At 40.7% G+C, this 20,711-nt stretch overlaps 1 protein-coding gene across 9 annotated transcripts in view; it reads left to right on the plus strand.

Moving 5' to 3' along the window:
- Positions 1 to 7,293: 7,293 nt before the first annotated feature.
- Positions 7,294 to 20,711, plus strand: part of GRIA4 (glutamate ionotropic receptor AMPA type subunit 4) — a 218,219-nt gene continuing 204,801 nt past the window's right edge. For all 9 annotated transcript variants that reach the window (XM_066312984.1, XM_066312985.1, XM_066312991.1 and 6 more), the window contains exons 1-2: positions 7,294 to 7,505; positions 8,642 to 8,800. In XM_066312984.1, the coding sequence (XP_066169081.1) occupies positions 7,418 to 7,505; positions 8,642 to 8,800 (247 nt within the window). In that variant the 5' untranslated portion in view covers positions 7,294 to 7,417. The remainder of the gene's footprint in view (positions 7,506 to 8,641; positions 8,801 to 20,711) is intronic.

Consider the following 20,711-nt stretch of genomic DNA (forward strand, 5'->3'; position numbering starts at 1 on the left):
TGCCCCATCCTTCAGAATTGCCTGGCATTTACTACTTCAGTAAGTTGTACTTTGGAAAGAAACATTGCTTCGAACTTTTATTTTATCTGGTACATCCCATGACGCAGCCCAGATTATAAATATGGACAGAAAAAGACTTTTAAGCCATTATAAATGTAATCAATATGAGATCAAATTTAAAGGGAAGATTCAGATTTTGTTATTTTATCAAATTTCCAGGAACTGAAGCTTCCCAGAGAGGTATTGCAGAAGAATTTCACAATACTAATTGATTGAGAAATAAAATGGCAAATGAAATTCTGTATCAAAGAAAATACAAAGCAGCGTGCATGAGAAAAACAACCTTAACTACGTATACAAAATGATAGGCTCTAAATTAGCTATTACCACCCAGGAAAGAGATATGGGAAGTCTTTGTGGATAGTTTCCTGAAAACATCACCTGCATGCTCAGAGGAAAATGATGTTTTAGGAATGATTAAGAAAAAAAATGAGTCAAGCAGAAACCAGTTTTTTTATGCCTTGAGAGGCTACCTGGAACAGAGGCTAGACAGAGTTAAAGGAATAAATTAGCTATTTATTAAAAAGGCCTTCAAAGGATACACCTTGGGCAGTATAGGAGCCTGGCCAAGGCAAAACCCAAGATAGATGACAGATCACACGTTTTCACACTTTTATAAGTTTTGGTCCATTTACATATTGGGGTTAATTGTGCAATTACAGCTTCAGATTCTGAAGTCTCATCCTCCCAGATTGCTCTCCTCAGTTTGCTGTTTATACATTTTGGGCCTGAAGCTGTAACAGTGTCCTTGGTTCTTAGGCTGGAAAAGTATCATTTTGTCTGCCTAAACTGTGAAGAGAACTTGCTGACACTTTATATGAAGTTTAGAGTCACACACTAAAGCAGTACAGAATCTGGAAAATATGAGAGCTAAAAGTTAAGGCATCAGTTTTACACCTGAAAAAATGTGTCCTATTTCAACTGTCCTGTTTTTCAGCAAGACATAAGAGGTAAGAAAGAAAATAGCGGCAGGAAGATTGATATATAGTATAGACTATAAGATATGGGAAGACAAAAAGAGGTGACTGAAAGGTGACATTTATGACAGTATATAAAGCAATGGATAACATGGCAAGGTAAACAATTTTTTTTTATTACCTTTGGAAATTTTCATAAAATGGTCAATACAGAAAAAGGTTTAAATCAAACTAAATAAACTATTTTCTTAGTATGGGGTTATAGAACGCATTTTCATAGGATGCTGCTGGACATGGAAGTAAAAATAAGGCAACAGCACTGTAGGCAACACAAAGATGTCTAGAAAATCTTTAGTTTAGAAGCCTCAAAGCCATGACTGTCAGGAGGTCAAAGGACTAAGCAAGAAATAACCTCTCCAAATTCCCTTAAAATTTAAAGGAAAAGTTTCTCAGCTCTCATACTCTTCCCTAATAAACCTCTATCAGTTAATGCTCACACAAGATACTGTTAAAAATGGACATTGAGTCTAACTTAATAAGGCAGTTCTTAATTATGTCAGTGTTACCACATTTTTCTTTGACTGAAAAAACTCTCAGATATCAGCACAATTTAAATTATAATCAGGATTTTTCACTTTCCACAACTTCTCCTTTCACGGCCATGGTGTCTTATGTCTTACCCTTTTAATTTCTTCAGGTGATTAGGTTTGCAAAGAATGATGTTAACATGCACTGCAGAAGAAAGGAGCAGGACTGCTGGATGAATGTGTTCAAAGCCACATGTATTGTACTACAGTTGTTCCAGTATCAAAATAAAAACTTTTAATGAGAAGTGTTATTAAAAAGAACTAACTGTTCTCTCTACCCCAGAATTTAGATGAATGAAAAATAGTAAGAATGAAAATAGGAGGAAAAAAATCTTGCAAAATGGAAGAAATTGCTGTAAAGCTATTTCCTGAAAAGGAGTTCTGCTACTGAAAGAAAATTGTATCTTCTTCTTGTGCACTGTTTATCTATTCAGTACTGCTGGTATGGCTACAAAAGGTCACGTGAGACCATGCCAAAGGGTGGAGTGCAGAAACTCCTACAGAGACGATTTGTATTTTATTTACTTTTTATTGCCTAGAAGTGCTAAGCCCTTCACAAAAGACATAGCCTTTTCCCAGAGTTTACAGTCTAAGGGATCTATTTGACAGATGTGTGAGCTACAGCATTTCATAAGGCAAGAAAGGACTAAGAAAGTACAGGGTGTTGACTCAATTGGTTTTCCCATAATTTATTTATTGCTGAAGCATTTCCAGTGGTCACACAGTGAAAGCTGCAATGAAAATTGCATTGGAAGCAAGACTAATCTAAATGAAGGAGTCCTTTTTTGGGATGGATCTCTGTGCCCAGATGGTTATGCCATCGGGAGTCATTGTGCCGCAAACATTTTCCTACTCTGAAGCACTCAATAGGAGCCCTGGCAGACAGGCCAGGGGCAGGGTGTTGTCTATTTTAAAGCTGTCACTGTCTCTGTGCACCTGGAACCTGATAGGAAGCGGTGATGGTTGATCTTTATTTCTGTGTCTTTTGATGGTGAAATTGTTGTTCTCCTTTCCTCCTCTCTGTGCTTCTAATTGTCACAACCTATCCTTGACAACTGGCACAGCCTTTACTTTCCCCCTTTCTCACTAAAGACCTCCCTCACAAAGTTACATGTCTCCAGACACATAATGACATGCCTTTTTAATAGATAGTGTAGCTGGAATTTGCATTTTGGACTCAAGAACATATAAGTGGGAATCAAAGTTGCTACTTCAGCATGTGGATATTTATCTATTACATATGCAACACAAACTCTGGCCATAGTGTTGATTTTCTCTCTCCTCCATATCCTGTTTTTCCTCTGGGATTCCCATAAGATGAATGCCTCTGGTATCTTCTCTGCAGTTTCATTCCTCCTAGCTAACATAAAGCCTTCATCTCTTCTTTAGAGTAAGTCGTCTCATATTATTCAAGTTCCTGCAGGGTCTTTTCATACAGGCATTTTGTTCAAGCACAAGACTATCTGATCAAGAAAATAGCCAAGGGTTTCCAAACCTTGCCAGAGGGGAAGAAAAAAAACCACATTCATGCATCTTCTGCAGCAGGAGTCATTCATGTGCTGCAGCAGATAGTCAGCCTCAGCTGATTCTCCACAGAGTGAGTCTTCTCTCTAGTGGTGGCCTCCAGCCAAGGCCAACATGAGCTGTTTGTGCCCTAAGGCAGAGCAAGCCTTCACCACTGACAGTCAGCACTCCCCTGACAGACCCCCTTGAGTCTATCACTTCCATACAACTGATGCATTCAACAAAACTTCTTTCAATAATTTCTTAATTTCTCTGATATTTCTTTGTGGAACTCTGAGATCTGTCCCTCACTCACTTAATCACCAACCACAACCTTCCTAGTCTGCCTGAGGGGAACTAAGGGAATCCTGGGACCTCAGTTCAGAAATGGCTTCAGTGCAGCACCTCCCCAGCTGTCTCCAGGAAAATCCACAGGTTCTTCTTCTTTCTGGTCTCCTCTTGCTTGGCAGGGTACAGCTATATTAGTTTGTGTGGCAAGGCTGGGGCGGGAGGGTGTGCTGCAGGGGTGATCCCTGTCACAGGACACCACAAGCTCCCAAACTAAGCCAGTTTCATCCAGCCCCAAAGCAGCCCACTGCTGCCCGAATCTGAGGTCATCAGGGATGCTTGGTGGCACCTCTGGGATAACATATGTAAGAAAGTGACAAAAACCACTGCACAGCAGCTGCATGAGACAAGAGTGAGAGAAAAAGGGGGAACAAACAGCCCTGCAGATACCAACGTTGGGGAAGGAGAGGGAGGAGCTGCTCCAGGCACCACAGCAGCCCCATGGTCAAGACCACAATGGAGCAGGTATCAACACTGCAGCCATCCTGTGGAACACCCTGTGGTGAAGCAGGTGGAGGTACCTCAAAGAAGCTCCAGCCCACTGAGAGCTCATGCTGAAGAAGGTTTTCTGAAAGGAACTGCAGCCCATGGAGAGCCTCCACTGGAACAGACTGCTCCTGAAGAGCTGTTCCCAGTGGGAAAGACCCACCCTGAAGCAGATAAAAACAATGAGAAGACATGAGCAGCAAAGTTTTATGGACTAACCAGAACCCCCATTCCTCATCCCTCATCCCCTCAGGAGGAGGGGGGGAAAAAAGTCATGAAAGGAGTGAAGTTGAGCCTAGTAAGAGGTGTGTGTGTGGCGGGGGTGTCTATATAGTTTTGTCCTTGCTTCTTACCATCCTATTCTATCCCTCACTGGCAATAACTTAACTTTACCCAATTTGAGTCTGTTTTGCCTGTGACAGTAACTGGTGAGTGATCTCCCCGTCTTTACCATGACCCATCAGCTTTTTCCCCTTTTTTTCAACGCCTCCCTTCTGGGAATGGGAGAGCAGCTTCATGGGCACTTGGCAATCAGACAAAATTAACCCACCATAGTTATAGTGAGTCTAAAATCTTATGTCACCTTTCCTCCCCTGCAGCCTGAATCCTGATTACATCCCTATTTCCTTTCCTGTTTCAGTTCTTCTGTAAGATAAACATTGTGGTCAATTACTTGATCATCTGCCATTCACTTCTCAAAACTTACTGAAATAGGATTTTCCCCCTTTGATACTGCAATCCTTTATTTTTTTTCCCCTTGTGTCTTTGAAACAAAATTGCAATAGTACAGCCTCATCCCCTTTATTTCCTCTGCTTTCTACAGCTGCCAAAATGATCCTGAGCTGACCGAGCAAGGGTCTGTCAAGGCGGGGATGGGGTTATTTCCAGGAATAGCACTGAGTGACACCGTAACAGGAATACTGGGTTCATCTCTGACAGTGAACATTAGAAACCAAAGAAGAAAAAATGCAGGTTTTAACAAATGAGAGCAGATATCAACTTGAACAACTTACCCTGGGAAGTGATGGATTTCCTGTCTCTTGAAGTCTTTAAATCAAGATTGGATGTTTCTCTAAAATACATTGTCCAACTCCAAGAGAAATTTCAGATTTGACAAAGGAACTGCTGGGTGAGACGCTTGGTCAGATCAGGTTAGACCACTGTATGTTCCTTGTGCACTCAAAATTTAAATTTAAATTAACATGCTACCATTGTGTGTGAAAAAGACCAAAGCATATTCCTCAGCTCGGCTAGCAGGCAGTAACTTGCTGATCCACTATAATGGATATATGTCTAAAATCCTATTATTTCATACTTCTATTGCATGAATTCACATGCATATGTGCCAGCAAATTAACTAAATATTTTTCCAAGTTCACTTGCTCCTAGTGGGCAACCAGCCAGCCATGGAAATGTTATCTCATTTTCATTGGGGTTTTATTGTGGTTTACAAAGTCAAAAAGTTAAATGAAGAATTAGAGGAAAAGAGGAGCCAAATTTTGTGGAGAATTTAGGAAGACAAAGGAGGCAAAGCAAGGAAGAAGAAAAGAAAATCAAGCAAGAGCAAAAGCAGAGGTCACAAAAAGAGATGGGTAAATAACGTGAAGAACAAGCCTGCCGTTTCAGATAGAAGACTGGAGAACGTGAAGGGAAAGTAAACAGAAGTAGAAGATTTACTGAAACATAAAGGAATGAGTATTCTGAAATGCAGGTTAAGTCTGTTTGCCATTGATCTGCAAAGAAATCTTTCAAAAAGTAATTCATTTACAGGAACTCTGTCATCTCCCAAATACACGCACACAGAGTCATGCACACAGCTGGACACGTCCATGCTGATCAGTCTGTCTGTCTATACATCTCGGCTTTCAATGTTCTCTGCTTACTCTCCCATGTGGTAGATGCTGAGCCCACAATCATTCTTCACAAATCACTGTCACCCTCTGCAGTAAATAGAGGGGTTGTCTTTCACCCTCCAACAGGAGAGTTTGAGGACACAAGGTGCAGTAAAAAAGCCTAAAAAAGTAAACTCGAGTGAAAACAGGCAGAACTCTGATCTTGGAGCAAATGTGTGTGTTTCAAAGCAGAGCCACAAAGTTCACCTTTAAACAAAAATCAATATTCTTTCACATTGCAAATTAACATTTTAAAATTATGCTGTTGCAACTCCAATCATTCCCTGTGACTGATAGAAATATCTTTTAAAGCCACATGTGAAGCTAGAAGCTCCCTCCTCCGACTTACAGCTATTGTTGGATGATTTCATTACCTATCATTTATTATATATATATCTTTTAATTATTAACTGCAATAGACCCAGACTTCTGGCATCTCCTCTGGGAAACTTCCAAGGCTTGAAGATAAAAATTCAAAGGCACCAAAAAAAGGACTAGACAGTAAAAGAGCTCCATCTTTTTTTCTTTTTTTTCCTCCACTTAAAAATATTAAGAAAGAAAAAAAAAAAAAAAAGGAAAAAAAGCGAAACGGTGGCGGCATAGGAGCAGTGAAGTTTTCCTCTCCATTCGCTCTCCCCGCCTTTGGATGAGTGCTACAGCGCTGAGCGCTCCATCCTCTGCCGCAAAGCCGGGCAGCGCGGAGGGTCCCGCTGCTCCGGCGCGGAGCGGAGCGCCCCCGCGGGCAGGGGGGGACACGCCAGCCCGGCCGCGTCCCCGCTCCGCAGCCGCTCAGCACATCCGCCCTGCCACCCTCATTAATAATAGCTGGGACTTCACAGCAGCAGCCCCAGCGCTGGGCTGCGGCGGCCGAGCCTCCCGCGCCCATCCCGGGGCGCTGACCTTGCCTGGCCCTCCCGCCCTACGCCCGCAGCACAAAGTTCCGCCACGCTGCGCGCCCGCGGATGGGCGAGCGGCAGGAAAAAGGCGGGGGGAGCGGGGGGGGAGAGGGAAAAAAAACCAAACCAAAAACCCAAACCCCAAACTAAACAAACCAAAAAGCAACCCCCCGAAAAGAATCAGAAATAAAGGCAAAGGGCGCGTCTGCGGCCGGCGCGGGGCGGAGCGGGGCGCGCACGGCGGCGGCTCCCGCCCGCGGCGGTGCGGGCGGCGGGGGGCGCGCACGGCGCATGTCCGCCCGCGCCGCGCCTCCGCCAGCCGCTGCCCCCCGCCGCCAAACTCACCACCATCTTCTGCATGTGCAACATTTGCAGCCGGACACACTCCGCTCCCCGGCGATGGAGACTGCGGGAAAAATCCGCCGCGGCGGCATGGCTTGCTGAAGCGGCAGCCGGGAGAGAGGCAGGGCGAGAGCGGGAGAGGATAGCGAGCAAATTCTAAGGCAAAACCACCAGGAAAAAAAAAAAAAAGAAAAAGAAAAAAAAAAAAGATAAAAGAAAAAGGAGGAAACCTCTCTTTTTCTCCCCGTTCCCCTTTTTTTTTTTTTTTAATTTTTTTTTTTTTTTTAATTCCTGGTTTTGTGTGTATCCTCCTCGCCCTCGATGCCTCTTTGAGCAGCATCCAGCGAGCGAGCGGGAGAAGGCGAGACAGAGAGGCAGAAGAGAAGATGAGGATAATTTGCAGACAGCTTGTCTTGTTGTTTTCTGGCTTTTGGGGACTAGCAATGGGAGCTTTTCCTAGCAGCGTGCAAATAGGTAAGCGCTGCATTGGGCTGCATGCGTGTGTCCAGGGGTTCAATCCTTTGCGAAGTGAGTTGGAAAGGAGGCACTGAAGGCAGTTTTTGTAGATTTCTCCTCCAGCACCATCCCATTTCCGTGCCTGCACGAATCATCCTCGTGTTTCTGTCTGTGTGCCTCCGTGTGTCTGTGTGTGTAAATATTTCTGTGTGCGTTCTCGTGCGAGAGGGAGGATGCTCATCTTGTGCAGGACTCCTTCCAGCCCCGGGCGTGCGATATCGGCAGGGCAATAAGGGGTTCGGGGCTGATGCCCCTTGGCTGCTTCAGCCCCCTGCGACTCCCTTCCTTTTGCCTGACTATGGAAAGAATGGCGAGTCCAGGGCACCGGAGGTTGCGGTAGCCGGCAGGGATGGGGGGGTTAAAAGGCTACACCGTCCTTCATTCCTCTCTGTAGTTGGAAAGTTTAGGGGTTTGTTGGTGTCTCTCTGTAGTGTTGTGCCCCATCTTCATCCCCATCGGCTCCTGCTTCCCTCTTTTCGGACGTGTGTCGGATGGGACGCAGCTATCTGAATTCTTTCCAGCTCAGCTCCATCACTGCATCATTTCTTGTGGACTTGTAAAGATGCTGCTAATAAGGCTGAGCTGCTCCCTGCCTGCACATGGCTGCAGAGGAGCAAAGTTCATTATATTCCTCTTCAGTGCGGATTATGCTACGCCGAGTTGGTATTCCCTTTTTTTTTAATCCAGAAAGCATCGTTCCGCTAAATCAGCCCGCCACTTAATGTGAGAGGCTGTTGAGCAGCTGATTTACCAGTGTGTTCGGTATCAGGGAGATGGAGGCTAAACACTTTAAAAGGTCACTGTAATCATGACAAATCTGGGTATTTATGTATGAAAGGCTGAAAACCGAGAAGTCAGAAAAGACGCTTGAATGCATCAGGGAGGTTAAAATCGATTGAGGACGGTGATTTAAAGGCAGTGGTTGTGATTATGAATACGATTAGTTCCTTATCCATTAAAGTCTTAGGACTTGCCTTACTGTGCAGCTTTGGGAGAGACAGTTGCTCGGTTTTACAAGACAGTAAGTAGCTTGCAAATGATTTACCCAGCGTCTTTTGCTTTTTGCCTTTTTTTTTTTTTCCTGTTTTTTGTAGGTGGTCTCTTCATCAGGAACACAGATCAGGAATACACTGCTTTTCGATTAGCAATCTTTCTTCATAACACCAGCCCCAATGCATCCGAAGCACCTTTTAATTTGGTTCCTCATGTAGACAACATTGAAACAGCTAACAGCTTCGCTGTAACAAATGCCTGTAAGTAAACATGCCAGTGATCTCACCACCTTAAGCGTAAATTGCAGTGGAAAGAACAGGAAACCACGTTGTTATCTTGCATTATAAATACATCAGGAAGTCTTTCTTCGGTACAGATACCCTTTGCAGAAGAGCAAAAGGGGCAGCAGTCCTTATTAGTTCCTTAGTGGAGCAAAATCCCCTCTCCTGCCTTCTGCTAACTAACCTGATGTGACATTTACTTTAGTAAAAAAGTAAACTATAGCATTTCTTGCTTCCTGCTTTCTATGGAGATGAATTTTGTGGTTGTAAAGAAAAATTACGAATGTCTCAATAAGTACATAAGCCCCACACTTACTCTTGTTTGCTTCTGTGCATGCTGTGCCTTGCGTGTATTAGAAAATATATGATAATGCTTGCGTTCCCAAATGCTTTTCTAATGGCTGGAAAGGAGACAGGGAAGCAGTGGTGTGCAGGATAATATATCTGACTTGCTTGACGCTGCAGTTGATCTGGTGATGTCACTTGAGGCAGCCCTGCTCTTATATTCTAGGTTGTAAATGTCTCTTACCATTTCGTAATGCATACATCCTGTGGATATGTCTCTACGCATCCATACATTGGTGCCAAATCAAGTTAGTATCTGATCTACTTGATTTCACAGACCACCTCAGCTGGAACAAATATTCTTGTCCTACTATATATTTTATAAACACACACACCCCCACCTACACACAGATGCACATACACAATGAGAGGAAGACAGAGCAAGAAATGCCCTTAACAAATGAGGTAACATTGAATTTCTTTAATTTTTATTTTTAAAAAAGTGATGTATAATTAGCTGAACTTGCTACATTTCAGTCACCTCAGGCTCTTTACCAGTGGCTCAAATATGAGCTAGATATGCCTAATCTCTGTGGAGGGGGGGGGGGGAGGGTAAAGCATTATTTGTGTTTATTTTCATGTATGTCTGGCTTCTCAAAAGGAATTCATGTTATTATGTAAGACAGTGGAATACAGTGGGGCAACGCTGAAGACTGTAGTGGCGTTACTACTTTGATGTTCATATTTCAGGACTCTATAGGTTTTCCTCTGTAACTCTTTAAGTTTTCGAATCCCTCCTCTTCATTCAAGAGTGAATTGCCTCTGGAAGTAGATGCACTAAGCAACATTGCTGAGTGAGTTTAAAATAGAAGCATACTGGAGAAGGTTCTTAGTGTTCATCTTGCCTTTAAAATATGTGCTGTGCTTCTCTTCACTTTCTCACTGCCATCTCTGTGGCACTTTTTAATATGTAAACATACAATATGCTGTGCGGTCCTCATGAATAATTTATTGTGTGATTGCTAAATTTATTTATGAAAATCTTTGCTACTTCAAGTTTCAGATGACCTTGCCACCTTATTTAAGAGGAAAAGCTTCTGAGCTGCCAAAATGGCTCCATTCATTTTATGCAGGATAGACCAATGTCCCAGTCCCAAACAGTGAATTCTGCATTAAGCAATGGATTAGTTTGGTTTAGCATGAAATCATTATCAAATTCCTTAAGGTAAAAACATTTCAAAAGATGCTTTGTAACTGGAAGGAATGAGGTCTGTGCAGGTGTAGTTAATTGAGAAAATATTACAGTTCATGTCAACTTTTGCAAGCACTGATAATATTTATTCCATGGAGACCTTTTTTTAAACTTAAATTTTTAGTGAAAGAGGATAGGACTAAAATTTCTGTGTGCTAGAATCAGTAGCTTTAGATGAAGTCAATTATCCTAGCTTCTGCCTATGCATCTAGTTGAGACTATTTCTCAGGCTGTTACTACATTTTGGGTTAAGGATATTGCTTAGTCTTGCCATTTGAATGTTAGTGAATTACTTCCGATTTGCACGAATTTAAAATTGTCTGAAATTGGACCACTTTTCTGTGTAAAACTTAACACCTTAAATTCTAAAAGTGTTTGCCCAAAACTCTGCTCATTTATACTATTTGCTGCAGATTCTTCTCTCATTCCAAGCACCTTATGTTATTTTTGCCTTATATTTAACTGAGGAACACCTCTCCCATTATGTTTGCTGTCATTTATAGAAATAGTGATTCATAACCTGATCCTTTTTTTTTTTTTTTTTTTTCCTCTTTTAGCTGAAGCCAGTTTTGGTTCCAAAGTGTTTAATGGCTTTAGAAATGATGAATCCTTGTAGTATGGGGGGAGGGAGAGGAGAAAGGGAAAATTAAATTTATACGCTTCTCTGTGTGTGTGCTCATATAATTCTATATGTCTGTATTAAATAGAATTAATCCTAAAGGCCTTATTTATGTTTCTGCTTGCCCCTTAAACACACATTGCATTAGTCCAAGTTTGCATTTATTTCTTGTTTTGCAGTCTTGTGCCAATAATCTGACTACTTCTTTTTAAAAGCATTTTATTACTGAAGAATATTTTTTAAGCAACAGATATTCTCCTAATGAAATGTAGGCAAACCGACTGACAACTGAATGAACATATCTCATGTTCCTTAAGCTAAATGTTAGCAGAGTCCTGCAAAAATCAATTGTCTGATAGCTGGAGGACACTGGCTTCCATGTGATTGAATTTGCTGGCTTGACAGAGGCTTCTAAAGCGCAGATGTGTGAGTTTTTATAACCTAATTAAAGAAACCCCCACCATCAGCTCTGAATTCAGTGATTTCATGGTAATATGAAATGAAAACTCTTCACTGAACTGCAATGAGACGGTGGGTTTGGACCTTGCTATTTGTGTAGAAATTACTCAGAGCACATGTCCCCAAATATACAGTGCAAAAGCCTTAGAGCTGCTGAACCAAGATGAATATTCATGTGAGTTCAAGCATAAAGCTCTGAGACGTTACCAGTTTCCTCTGTTTCTGTGTCCATTTGCTGCAGAGGTTACTTGGGAAGATTCAGGGCCTGACCCTTTGCATGTGTCAGGGACAGTAGACAGATTATTCCAAAGGATTAGGGATGGCATACTAGCAGGTAACTCACTGCAACACTGGCAAGACTTCAATGCTTTTTTTTTTTGTTTTCACTAGGTAAATAACATACATCAAAATTTTCACCCAGCAGTACTTTTGGAACTGGCATAATTTGGTATATTCAGTGTCATAGCTAATTTCCAATGGTTATTTTATGCATTTTTATTTTCTTCAGACAGACCTAGATCATTAGTATTTTTGTTTTAAATCTTCAATGCAAAAGAAACAGATTGCCTTAGCAGATAGAATCTGTTGTGAGTTATCAAAATTGATCTGATTCCTATTTGGAGAGTTCAGTCCTTTTTCCTTTCCCTTCACATCTACGTGTTTTATTTAAACTCTGTTCATTTCTTTTGCACTACATACATTATTCAGAGAATCCCTCGTACTGACAGAGCTGAAATTATTCCAAAACATGAATAGTACAAGATTCTTTCTCATCAGAACACAATACACCAGAGCTGAAACATTTCGTTATTGGCATACACTGGTTTGCAATTTATAAGCTGGAAATTCTGCTCATGATTAGAAATCTACCTGCATTCAGTTTGATTTCAGATGTTGGAGCAATACATTGATTTTTGGAGAGGATTGTATGTATATATTTATTCATTAACGGAATGCAAAATAATTTTCTTCCCTCTGTGCACCATCTATATATTATATTAGATGTAGTGCATTAGTGTATCTCAGCAACATAGTCAACATTAAACATGTTTGAATACTTACGAGAGGTAGCGCTGCAATTTTACAAAGAACTATTTGTCTTTAACTCTTGTCTTGTGGTTGAGAATTTTTCTGTTGAAGTTTCAAAAATCCTTAATCTGTAGCAGCTTGCAGTTCTTGCACAGAATTAAGCTAAAGGGGATGAAGAGAGATTGATTCAAGTCTTTCAGTAGTATTTTATATTAAAAGTAAAGCTTTTCTCTCCGAGTCTGTTTTACTTCATGTGTATTCTGAGATGAATGTATACCTAATAAGAGTAATTTAGGGAAAATGAGACACTTCCTTCCTCTTTTGCAGTGTTCTGTTCTTACTAGTTTTTAATCCCAGTAGATGCAAACCCCCAAAAACATAACCTTGTTTATTATGTGCCACATGGATGAGAAGAAAAGCCTATTGGAATTCAAAAATCTGTATCTTGGAATAACTTTTCTCTTTCTCTGAGAGTTAATGTCTTTGACTCTTGTGCCCTCTAGATATATGTGGGATTGATGACCTGAAATTGGAGGGCCTGATTCTGCCTCGCTAGGGGGAATGCAGTTTCTAGGGAAGATCTGCTGAGGTCAGAGGCAGCCCTGAGGACACACAGGAGCCTCCCTTGTCGCCTTCACCTCTCTGTGTGTTTATCTCTGGGCTTGTGCATGCTGCTGAGGGGAGAGGCAATGCCATTTTGGACTTAACTTTCTGCTGAGAACTCCAGAAAGCTGAGGAAATAGACTCACACATACTATTGTCCTTATATTGTGATTATCTGTCATTTTACCTACAGGAGTTTCAACTTTGATTTACTCAGCTGCACCATAATGGGATTTTCATTAAATTTGGTTATTAATTCTGCTTTATAATTACAACTCAATTTAGCAATAGAAGCATAACCCTGGTTGAATAATTAGTGTCATTTAAAACCATGGTGATCTTTATTTAGGAAGTTGAGGTTTCATACAGCTGAATGGTGTTTTGCTATTCCTAAGGATGCAGTTTGGAGTATGTTGGGAGTTACTATACAGCCAGGTTTTGACTGCAAAAGCAAATAACATATCAGTTGGCTAGAGAGATGGAACTGGATTAAATTTTACCTTTCTGAGATAGGTTCAACTATAAGAATCCTTTTGAAGTGAGTGTTTTGCTTTAATACATGGAATTTATCTCAAGCTAGACTCCAGTTATTGAAAACAATTGCTCTTAACATTTTTATTATTAGCACTTGCTGATGGAATCAAAGAACATGTGTGTACTTGGGTGTCATCTGCCATAAGAAGGATTCTGTATATTTTTAAGTATCCATATTCAAAGAGTTTCATAGCTGTAAATGTGATACTTGTAAATAGCCATACAACATAGAGATCGATTGTCAATATCTCCATCAGAGTCTGGTTTTAATTTTCAAGGTTATTGTTGGGAAAATAGACGAAGGGCCTTCAATGCAGTCAAATTTCTACCCTGGAAGTCCAGAACATTCATTTCCCTGGCATTAAACGTGACTTTTTTTCCTATCATGTTACTGGACTAACTGAAACTTTAAACTCAAAAGCTTTATAGTAGCCTATAGAAATAATTTAATGTATATTTCAGAGGATTAATAAGAAGGATTGTGTTCTTTCATTCCTTTTGCAGAAGGCAGTGCAGTGCAGTACTTCTTGTGTAAGACAAAGGATTGTAACAAGTAAATTAAATTGATTAACCTCAGCTTTATCATTGTGATCTAAGTTTGTATGCTAGTCAAAATAACTCATGCATTTCATTTTTAGGTCTTGATTGTTTTGAGACTTGCTTGTTCATGAGAGGGGAAGACGTCTGCTTTGATTTCTTAAGGGTTTTAGATCCTACAACGAATCGTGCAATTTCAGATTGTGAGCAGGTGAAGTTCTTTGGATTTAAACATGTTGGACCAAATAATCATTTCTCATAGTTCCTGTTCCCTTAACAGATGACTGATATAAGGGTATGAAACTTGTGCTAGTGCAAAAGTGAAGATGTCCCTGTGATTGCACCAGTGTGTATTACAGGGAAAGATTGCCTCTTCTATGGATTTCCATTCCCCTGGGTGTTAGCTTGAGGCAAAGATTTTGGAGTAGTACAGCACCAAGTCTGCTTCTGCAACTGAGGTGGGCATACCAAAGTTATGTGGTAGGACACGAAGTCAAGCTAGGTAGTTTATTCCTATGTAAATCAAGAATTGTTCTGAATTTTGGAAAATAAATATGTTCTAAAGTATCTGATCACAGTGTCTTGTTTTGAAATTTTGGCGTTGCTTTACTTTCAATAATTTTCTCAGAAGTTTTAACATCTATCTAGTTCAGGTTTTTACATAGATTTTGGAGTTTATTATGGTTCATAAAGATCTTACTGGCTTTTATCAATGCTCATGTGGGTTCAGTTTTTTGTCAATGCAGTTATATCTTGAGTAATCTCAAAAAATTTATATTGGTGATGTCTGCTTTCAGGCACCCAAGTTCAAATAGAAAGGCTACCCTACATTTTGTCATTCAGAGAGATTCTAGTATTTTTCACAGTCCTTAGCAGCACCTGCCTTCCTGTTGGGAACTGCTTACTGCTGAGCATTTGGGAAAATCTGTCTTCCTCTGTGCAATAATGCATGGGGCAAGTATCTTCTGTCAGTAGTGCTGCTTCCTTCTGAGGACCGTGTTTCTTCCCTACTCTTTCTCGTAGTCCAGATGAAGGCTGCCTGACTTGCACAAATAATTGCAGGTTCCATATGGTGAAGAGGGTGGAACCAGAGTGACACATACCCATGACCCTTGTCCTGGCAACGCATTGGAAAGACCCAGCTCATCCTTCCTCTCCACTAGTTCCTCCAGAGCTGACTATAGCTAAGTTTTATGTTGGACTCAAGTGGGAATCCCAGGATACTTACAACAAAGCTACTATAGTGGCTGGATTTTGACCAGCTATGCTAACATTAGCAAATTCCAATGCAAACACTAGCCCTTGTCCTGGGGAAGGTTTTTCTTCCCCAGACAGAGCTGTTTGTGATTTAAATAGGGGTTCTACCAGAGCAGTGATTGCAGATTGGAACCTCTTAAAAAGAAGGAGTAGTAGGAAACCAGTTTATTTGCAAGGGGAATATGTTCTCATTTTTCATCTCATAGTTCAATTTTTTGAATATATTAAATTGTTCAACTCCTATTATTTTCAAAACCCAAAATGTTTAGCAATTGGACCCCTGGTACATAATTGCCTGTTTACAAAGAAAGTCAGCTGGGCTACTGTTCTCTTGTATTTCAAAAAAAAGGCTGTTTCAATGTTGTATTTATATGCAGCAATTGCTCCTGAGGCATGCAGGCTTGTACAGTACCTTTCACTATGTTCATGACCAACATGCAGCTGTACATGAGAAAGAAAAAATACTTACACTTTTTACTAGATTACTTATTAGACTATTTGTGGGGAAAGGCTTTAAACGTATTTTGAAGATGTATTAAAATACTTAAATATTTACTGTTTACTCTTAACAGGTCTGTGTTTCCTGCTTGCAGACCCTCTGTGGGGTAGATCTTGTGCCATTTCTGCATGCACACTCTTCCAGTGGCTTCTGTGGTGTATTTTCAGAGTGATCTTTTAAACCCATAAAATTCAACTTCATTTTTATTTGCACATGTTCTTGATGTAAAGTTCAGACATGCCTGGTGAAATTTTAGGAAAGTTCACTGGTAGAGAGTTAATTGCTGAAAAGAATTGAGGCCTTTATGCTTTGCTTGCCACAGTTTTCAAGGATGTGGAATTTACATCTGGTGATGCGTAAGTTAGTATTAGAAATTATTATGTAAAATACTTAGGAATTATAAACAGTATTCTGTTTTTGTTAATTTCTTTCTCAGATATGCATTATGCTTCAGTTTTGATTATCTTGAAGGTCCCCTTCCAACCCAAATCATTCCATGATTTCTTCTTGTTAGAGATTTCACTGATGACACCTTGTCAGGGTCAGATCTGTTTTCCCAGTGGGTAAAGCAATTCATGTAATACATATTCAAGATAGAATGAGCAGAAAGAGAGGAAACTGTTACCAAATGTAGCATATTATTTGTCCCCAAAAGCTTCTTGTGCTACTTTAATATTCCTGATGTTCAGTAGAGGTGTTTCATGCTGTTAGTTAACGTGAGATATGGATCTGGACAGTGCTGCGTTAAGGTCTGGAAAACGAGTATGAGGGAAAAAGGTTTTATCAAACACAGATAAATTCATGTAAAATTCAGGAGAAAAAGCCATGATAAATTTTAAATAGCATGTGCCTATCGATAAACTGAGCTCTGTTTTCTCATCTAAGCTGATGGGGGGAAAAGGTAAGAGGATTTTACAGACCCTCAGTCTCAGTAGAGTAGGGTAGGATTTTCTTTCAGTGATCTCCTCCAGGTTTTCTGTGTGGATCTGTCCTGGAGAGGTTTGCTAATATAGCCCTTCAGCCTTGGTAATTTTCATTTGTTTAAACTGAGAAGAGTGTTTAAGAGTGGACTTTTCAAAAGCACTGCAGCTGGGAGGATAATTTCCTTTAAAAATCAATAGTCATGAGCTCTTGGCTGACTCAGGAGTTTTTCTCACTTCTCCTCCAAGTAGAAAGCACAAGCCAAGTAAAAAGCTGTCTTTTGGGGCTGCTGGCACACCCTCTTAACACTGTCTCTGTATCTAGCTGTTTGTGTGGCCTCCAGTTGAGAGCTGGTCAGGGGTGTTTCTTTCTCAGCTCCTTTGTTCAAAAATCAGTTTCTTTGGTTAGTGCTTCTCTCGGGTGGTCAAAGCAGCAGAGTAATGCTGTATGATATGTTATCATATAGATTAATTAATAATTAGAGTTGCTGTCTGGAGGTACACACAAAGATCCAAGAAAAAGAGCGTAACAGGTGTATTGGGAGGACCTTCGTTGGCATCTGCTGCAGGATTACATATATCCCATGAAAGTGTGTGTGTCTGGAAGGTCAGCTGTAGTGCCCAATGGAAGTGATCCAAGTCACAAGTCCTTACAGATGATGTAGGAAAGATGTGAAAGCAGTCTGGGGGAGGAAATGTTGACTGATGGCTACAAGCATCATTTCTTCAATGAAGAAGAAGGAAAGGTCACCAAGTAAATGGGAGTGTGAATAGCATGCAGTAATGTTCACGAATTAAGGCTAGGTGGGGCCATTTTGGTCACCCATCAAGATCTTTCTCAGCCAACCTCAAGACCTTTATCCAACCTGTAATTATTTTTTTTTTTTCTGAATAAATCCAGTGTTGAATTGAAGGCTGAAAAAAAATCACAAGTAAATTGTCATGTCATCAACACTTCATTGGGATATGTCACCCAGTGTCTTTATCTGTGTTGAATGTAGGAGCCATAAAGAGTAGGCAAGGAAAAAAGTCTACTCGGTTTTACTTTAGAGGGATACCATAATCAGCATGATTTTCATCCAGTTGTCAGAGTTGTGCAGCTCCAGGAGCCCCCGAGATTTGTTCTGGATGGTTGGAACTGTGTCTTACCAGCACAGAAAAGTGGCTTAGGACACCCTTAGCAGCATGGCTTAGGTTTGGCAAGATATGTAAGGACTTACTGGGGCTATTTTCAAGTTCCCATGAAAAGTATATAAGGTGGACACAAATCATAGTGCTTTTTTCCCTCTCATAAAAAAAAAAACCCATCTCCTAACCCCAGCAGGGATACTGTGGCTTGAAGCAACAGTAATATAAGCTTGGTAAATGTGTTCCAAGACCAATAAGTACATTTTTGCTGACAAATGTATGCTAATCCCCATTATTTGTATTCACAGACTCATCTACTTACAAATACAACTTAATGGTCATATATGTTATACATATTTCTCTTTATATGAGCCACAGAGGATGTGATTCTATTACTGCTTTCACCTGGAGGCTTTGGGCTGTTAGCTTAAGATATCAAGAATTATGAATTTAGCTTTGGAAATCCCTGGTTTCATCTGCTTTGTGTGTCGGACAAGATTGCAGCCTGAACACAAACATGATGATGAATGAGATTTAAAACACAAGAATATTTGCAGAAAGCAAAAGACTGAATAAAGGAATACAAGCAGCGCTCCCATAGCTGTCTTTCATGATCTGTTGCACTGTTCTGAATAGCAAATGTATTGGAAAGAATAAAAAAGGACAAACCTTTTCTTTCCTGATACTATAAGTCACTAAAACAGGGGCATATAGTAACAGAAGACCATAACCATTGTTATAGTAATAGCTGTATTTACAACATCTTGTTTACTACCACTCCATGTGATTAAATGCTTTACTTAAATTCTTTAGTATTCAGTTATTATTGAAATCAGCTGGAAAAGTAAAGGTGTTTTCAGATGACTCAGAAAAAGAACAGGCACAGTTAATGCAAATGCACGTGTGCAGCAGATAATTTACAAGGTTTCAGCAGGTGTTGTGTGAGATGATTTGGAGCTCAGAAATGAGAGATTACCTAGAGCAAGGACTTGAATTCAGAGTTTGAGATCTTGCCCCTGAAGTTGGGGCCTCTTTGCCCTCCACTGACCCCCATCTGGGAGGGGAAAGGGGCTCAAGATGCATCAGGAGCTGTGTATTAAGTAAACACCATTATTTGGTGCTGGGGAAGGAGGCTTCAGAGAGCACAGGACAGACTGAAATGAAGCTGCATGGGGAATTTTCTGCTTCTGAAAGCAGCTGGAAGGTGTGGCTGGTGCTTGTGAACAGGGATTATAGCTGGTATGGGTTGACATGACTTTTAAAAGCTTTAAGGTGAACATGTGGTTGTGCCAAGCTGAAAACCTAGTACTGAGAGGGAAGTAACACCTAGACCAGATGTCCAGTGAAGCACAGGAGGAGTTATGGAATAGCACAAGACTGAAAAATACTCTTCCAAGAGACACAGAGAAAATTCTGTTTTCTTTCATCAGCTATCTTCTTCTGCTTGTTTTTTTATTGTTACATGCCCCAGCTATACATGACAAAACAGGAACAGTGTTCAAGCAGCAACACCAGTGGAAGCAGTTGACATGGTGCTTCCCATGCTCTGCACCACTTTAGAGGATCCTGGCATCCCAGAAGTGGAGTCATAATGTCCCAATCCTACCCCACAGCTAGGGACAGGCCATTGTGGCTTCTGGGTTCAGCACCAGAAGCCGCAGCAGCTTATTAGCTCCTGTAGTGTATTGATTGCAGATAACTGTCAGCTTAACTACTGCAGGGAAAGACAGGAAAGGGAAAGAGCATAAAACATTTGCTCCTTGGTAACAAACAAAAAAGAAATTGCATCCTTGTATGACCTCAGGAAAACTCTGCCTGTTTGTATCTCTGTCTTACTTCCTCAAGTCGGACTTCAAATCTACATGGTCAACACTGAGGGAGTGGTGGTGCTGTACCACAAAAACCAGTCACGCAGATGAATTGAATTGCTTCCCTCCATTCTTTTCTAGGTCTCTAACAGATTGAAGGACTACTGTTTTGTATTTCCTGATGAAAGTACCAGAAAGCCTATCATTCTTTTCATTACTGTTTATGATGGGAATCTCTTACTCTTCAGAACAGCTGGCTGGCACCAGAGCTTCACACCTTTTCTTTGTCCGCCTTTCACATACTATTCTAAAGGGAGACTAGCAGAAAATCCTTTGAGCAATTACAATAATAGAATAATAATAATTATTGCAGTTACTTGCACTTATATAGTATCTGTGAGATTAAAATGAGATCCAGCATAATGTTGGCCCTTTGAAAAGGTGAAAAGGTGTGGATATCCCCTGCCAGCAGCATCACCTAGAGAACCTGCTCTCCAGGGCCTCACCTTCCTGCTCCCTTGCATTTGATATGGTAAAGCAGGGCTGTACTGCCACCTTCCTATTCATGTCTGTGAGCAATTGACTGCACAAATGAAGTCATGAAAGAGAATGTGAATACCAGGAATTGGCACCGTGAAGAAGTTTTTTTTTTCCCTCTTGTGCCTATAAAAGACAGAAGAACATTAAAGGATAATCTCTCCAGTTCAGAGGGAGCATACTTAGATATTTCCCTTTCTTGACTGCGCATCATGTAGGTCTTAGAAATACTAGTTAAGAGAGTGAAGTGTGTGCCACCAAAAATGTAACACACAGGTATAGCTTTAAATCTGTTGATTCCTTAAAAGATGTGCTTTACAATAACATACTGCTTTCCTGTTTGGGGAAGTATTGTCTGTAAACTGTTGGATTATTGGCACAGTAAGTGAGCATTTTTTATCTACTGAAATAAAATCCCTTGGA

The sequence above is a fragment of the Sylvia atricapilla genome, chromosome 2, assembly GCF_009819655.1.
Source record: "Sylvia atricapilla isolate bSylAtr1 chromosome 2, bSylAtr1.pri, whole genome shotgun sequence".
Lineage (NCBI taxonomy): Eukaryota > Metazoa > Chordata > Aves > Passeriformes > Sylviidae > Sylvia > Sylvia atricapilla.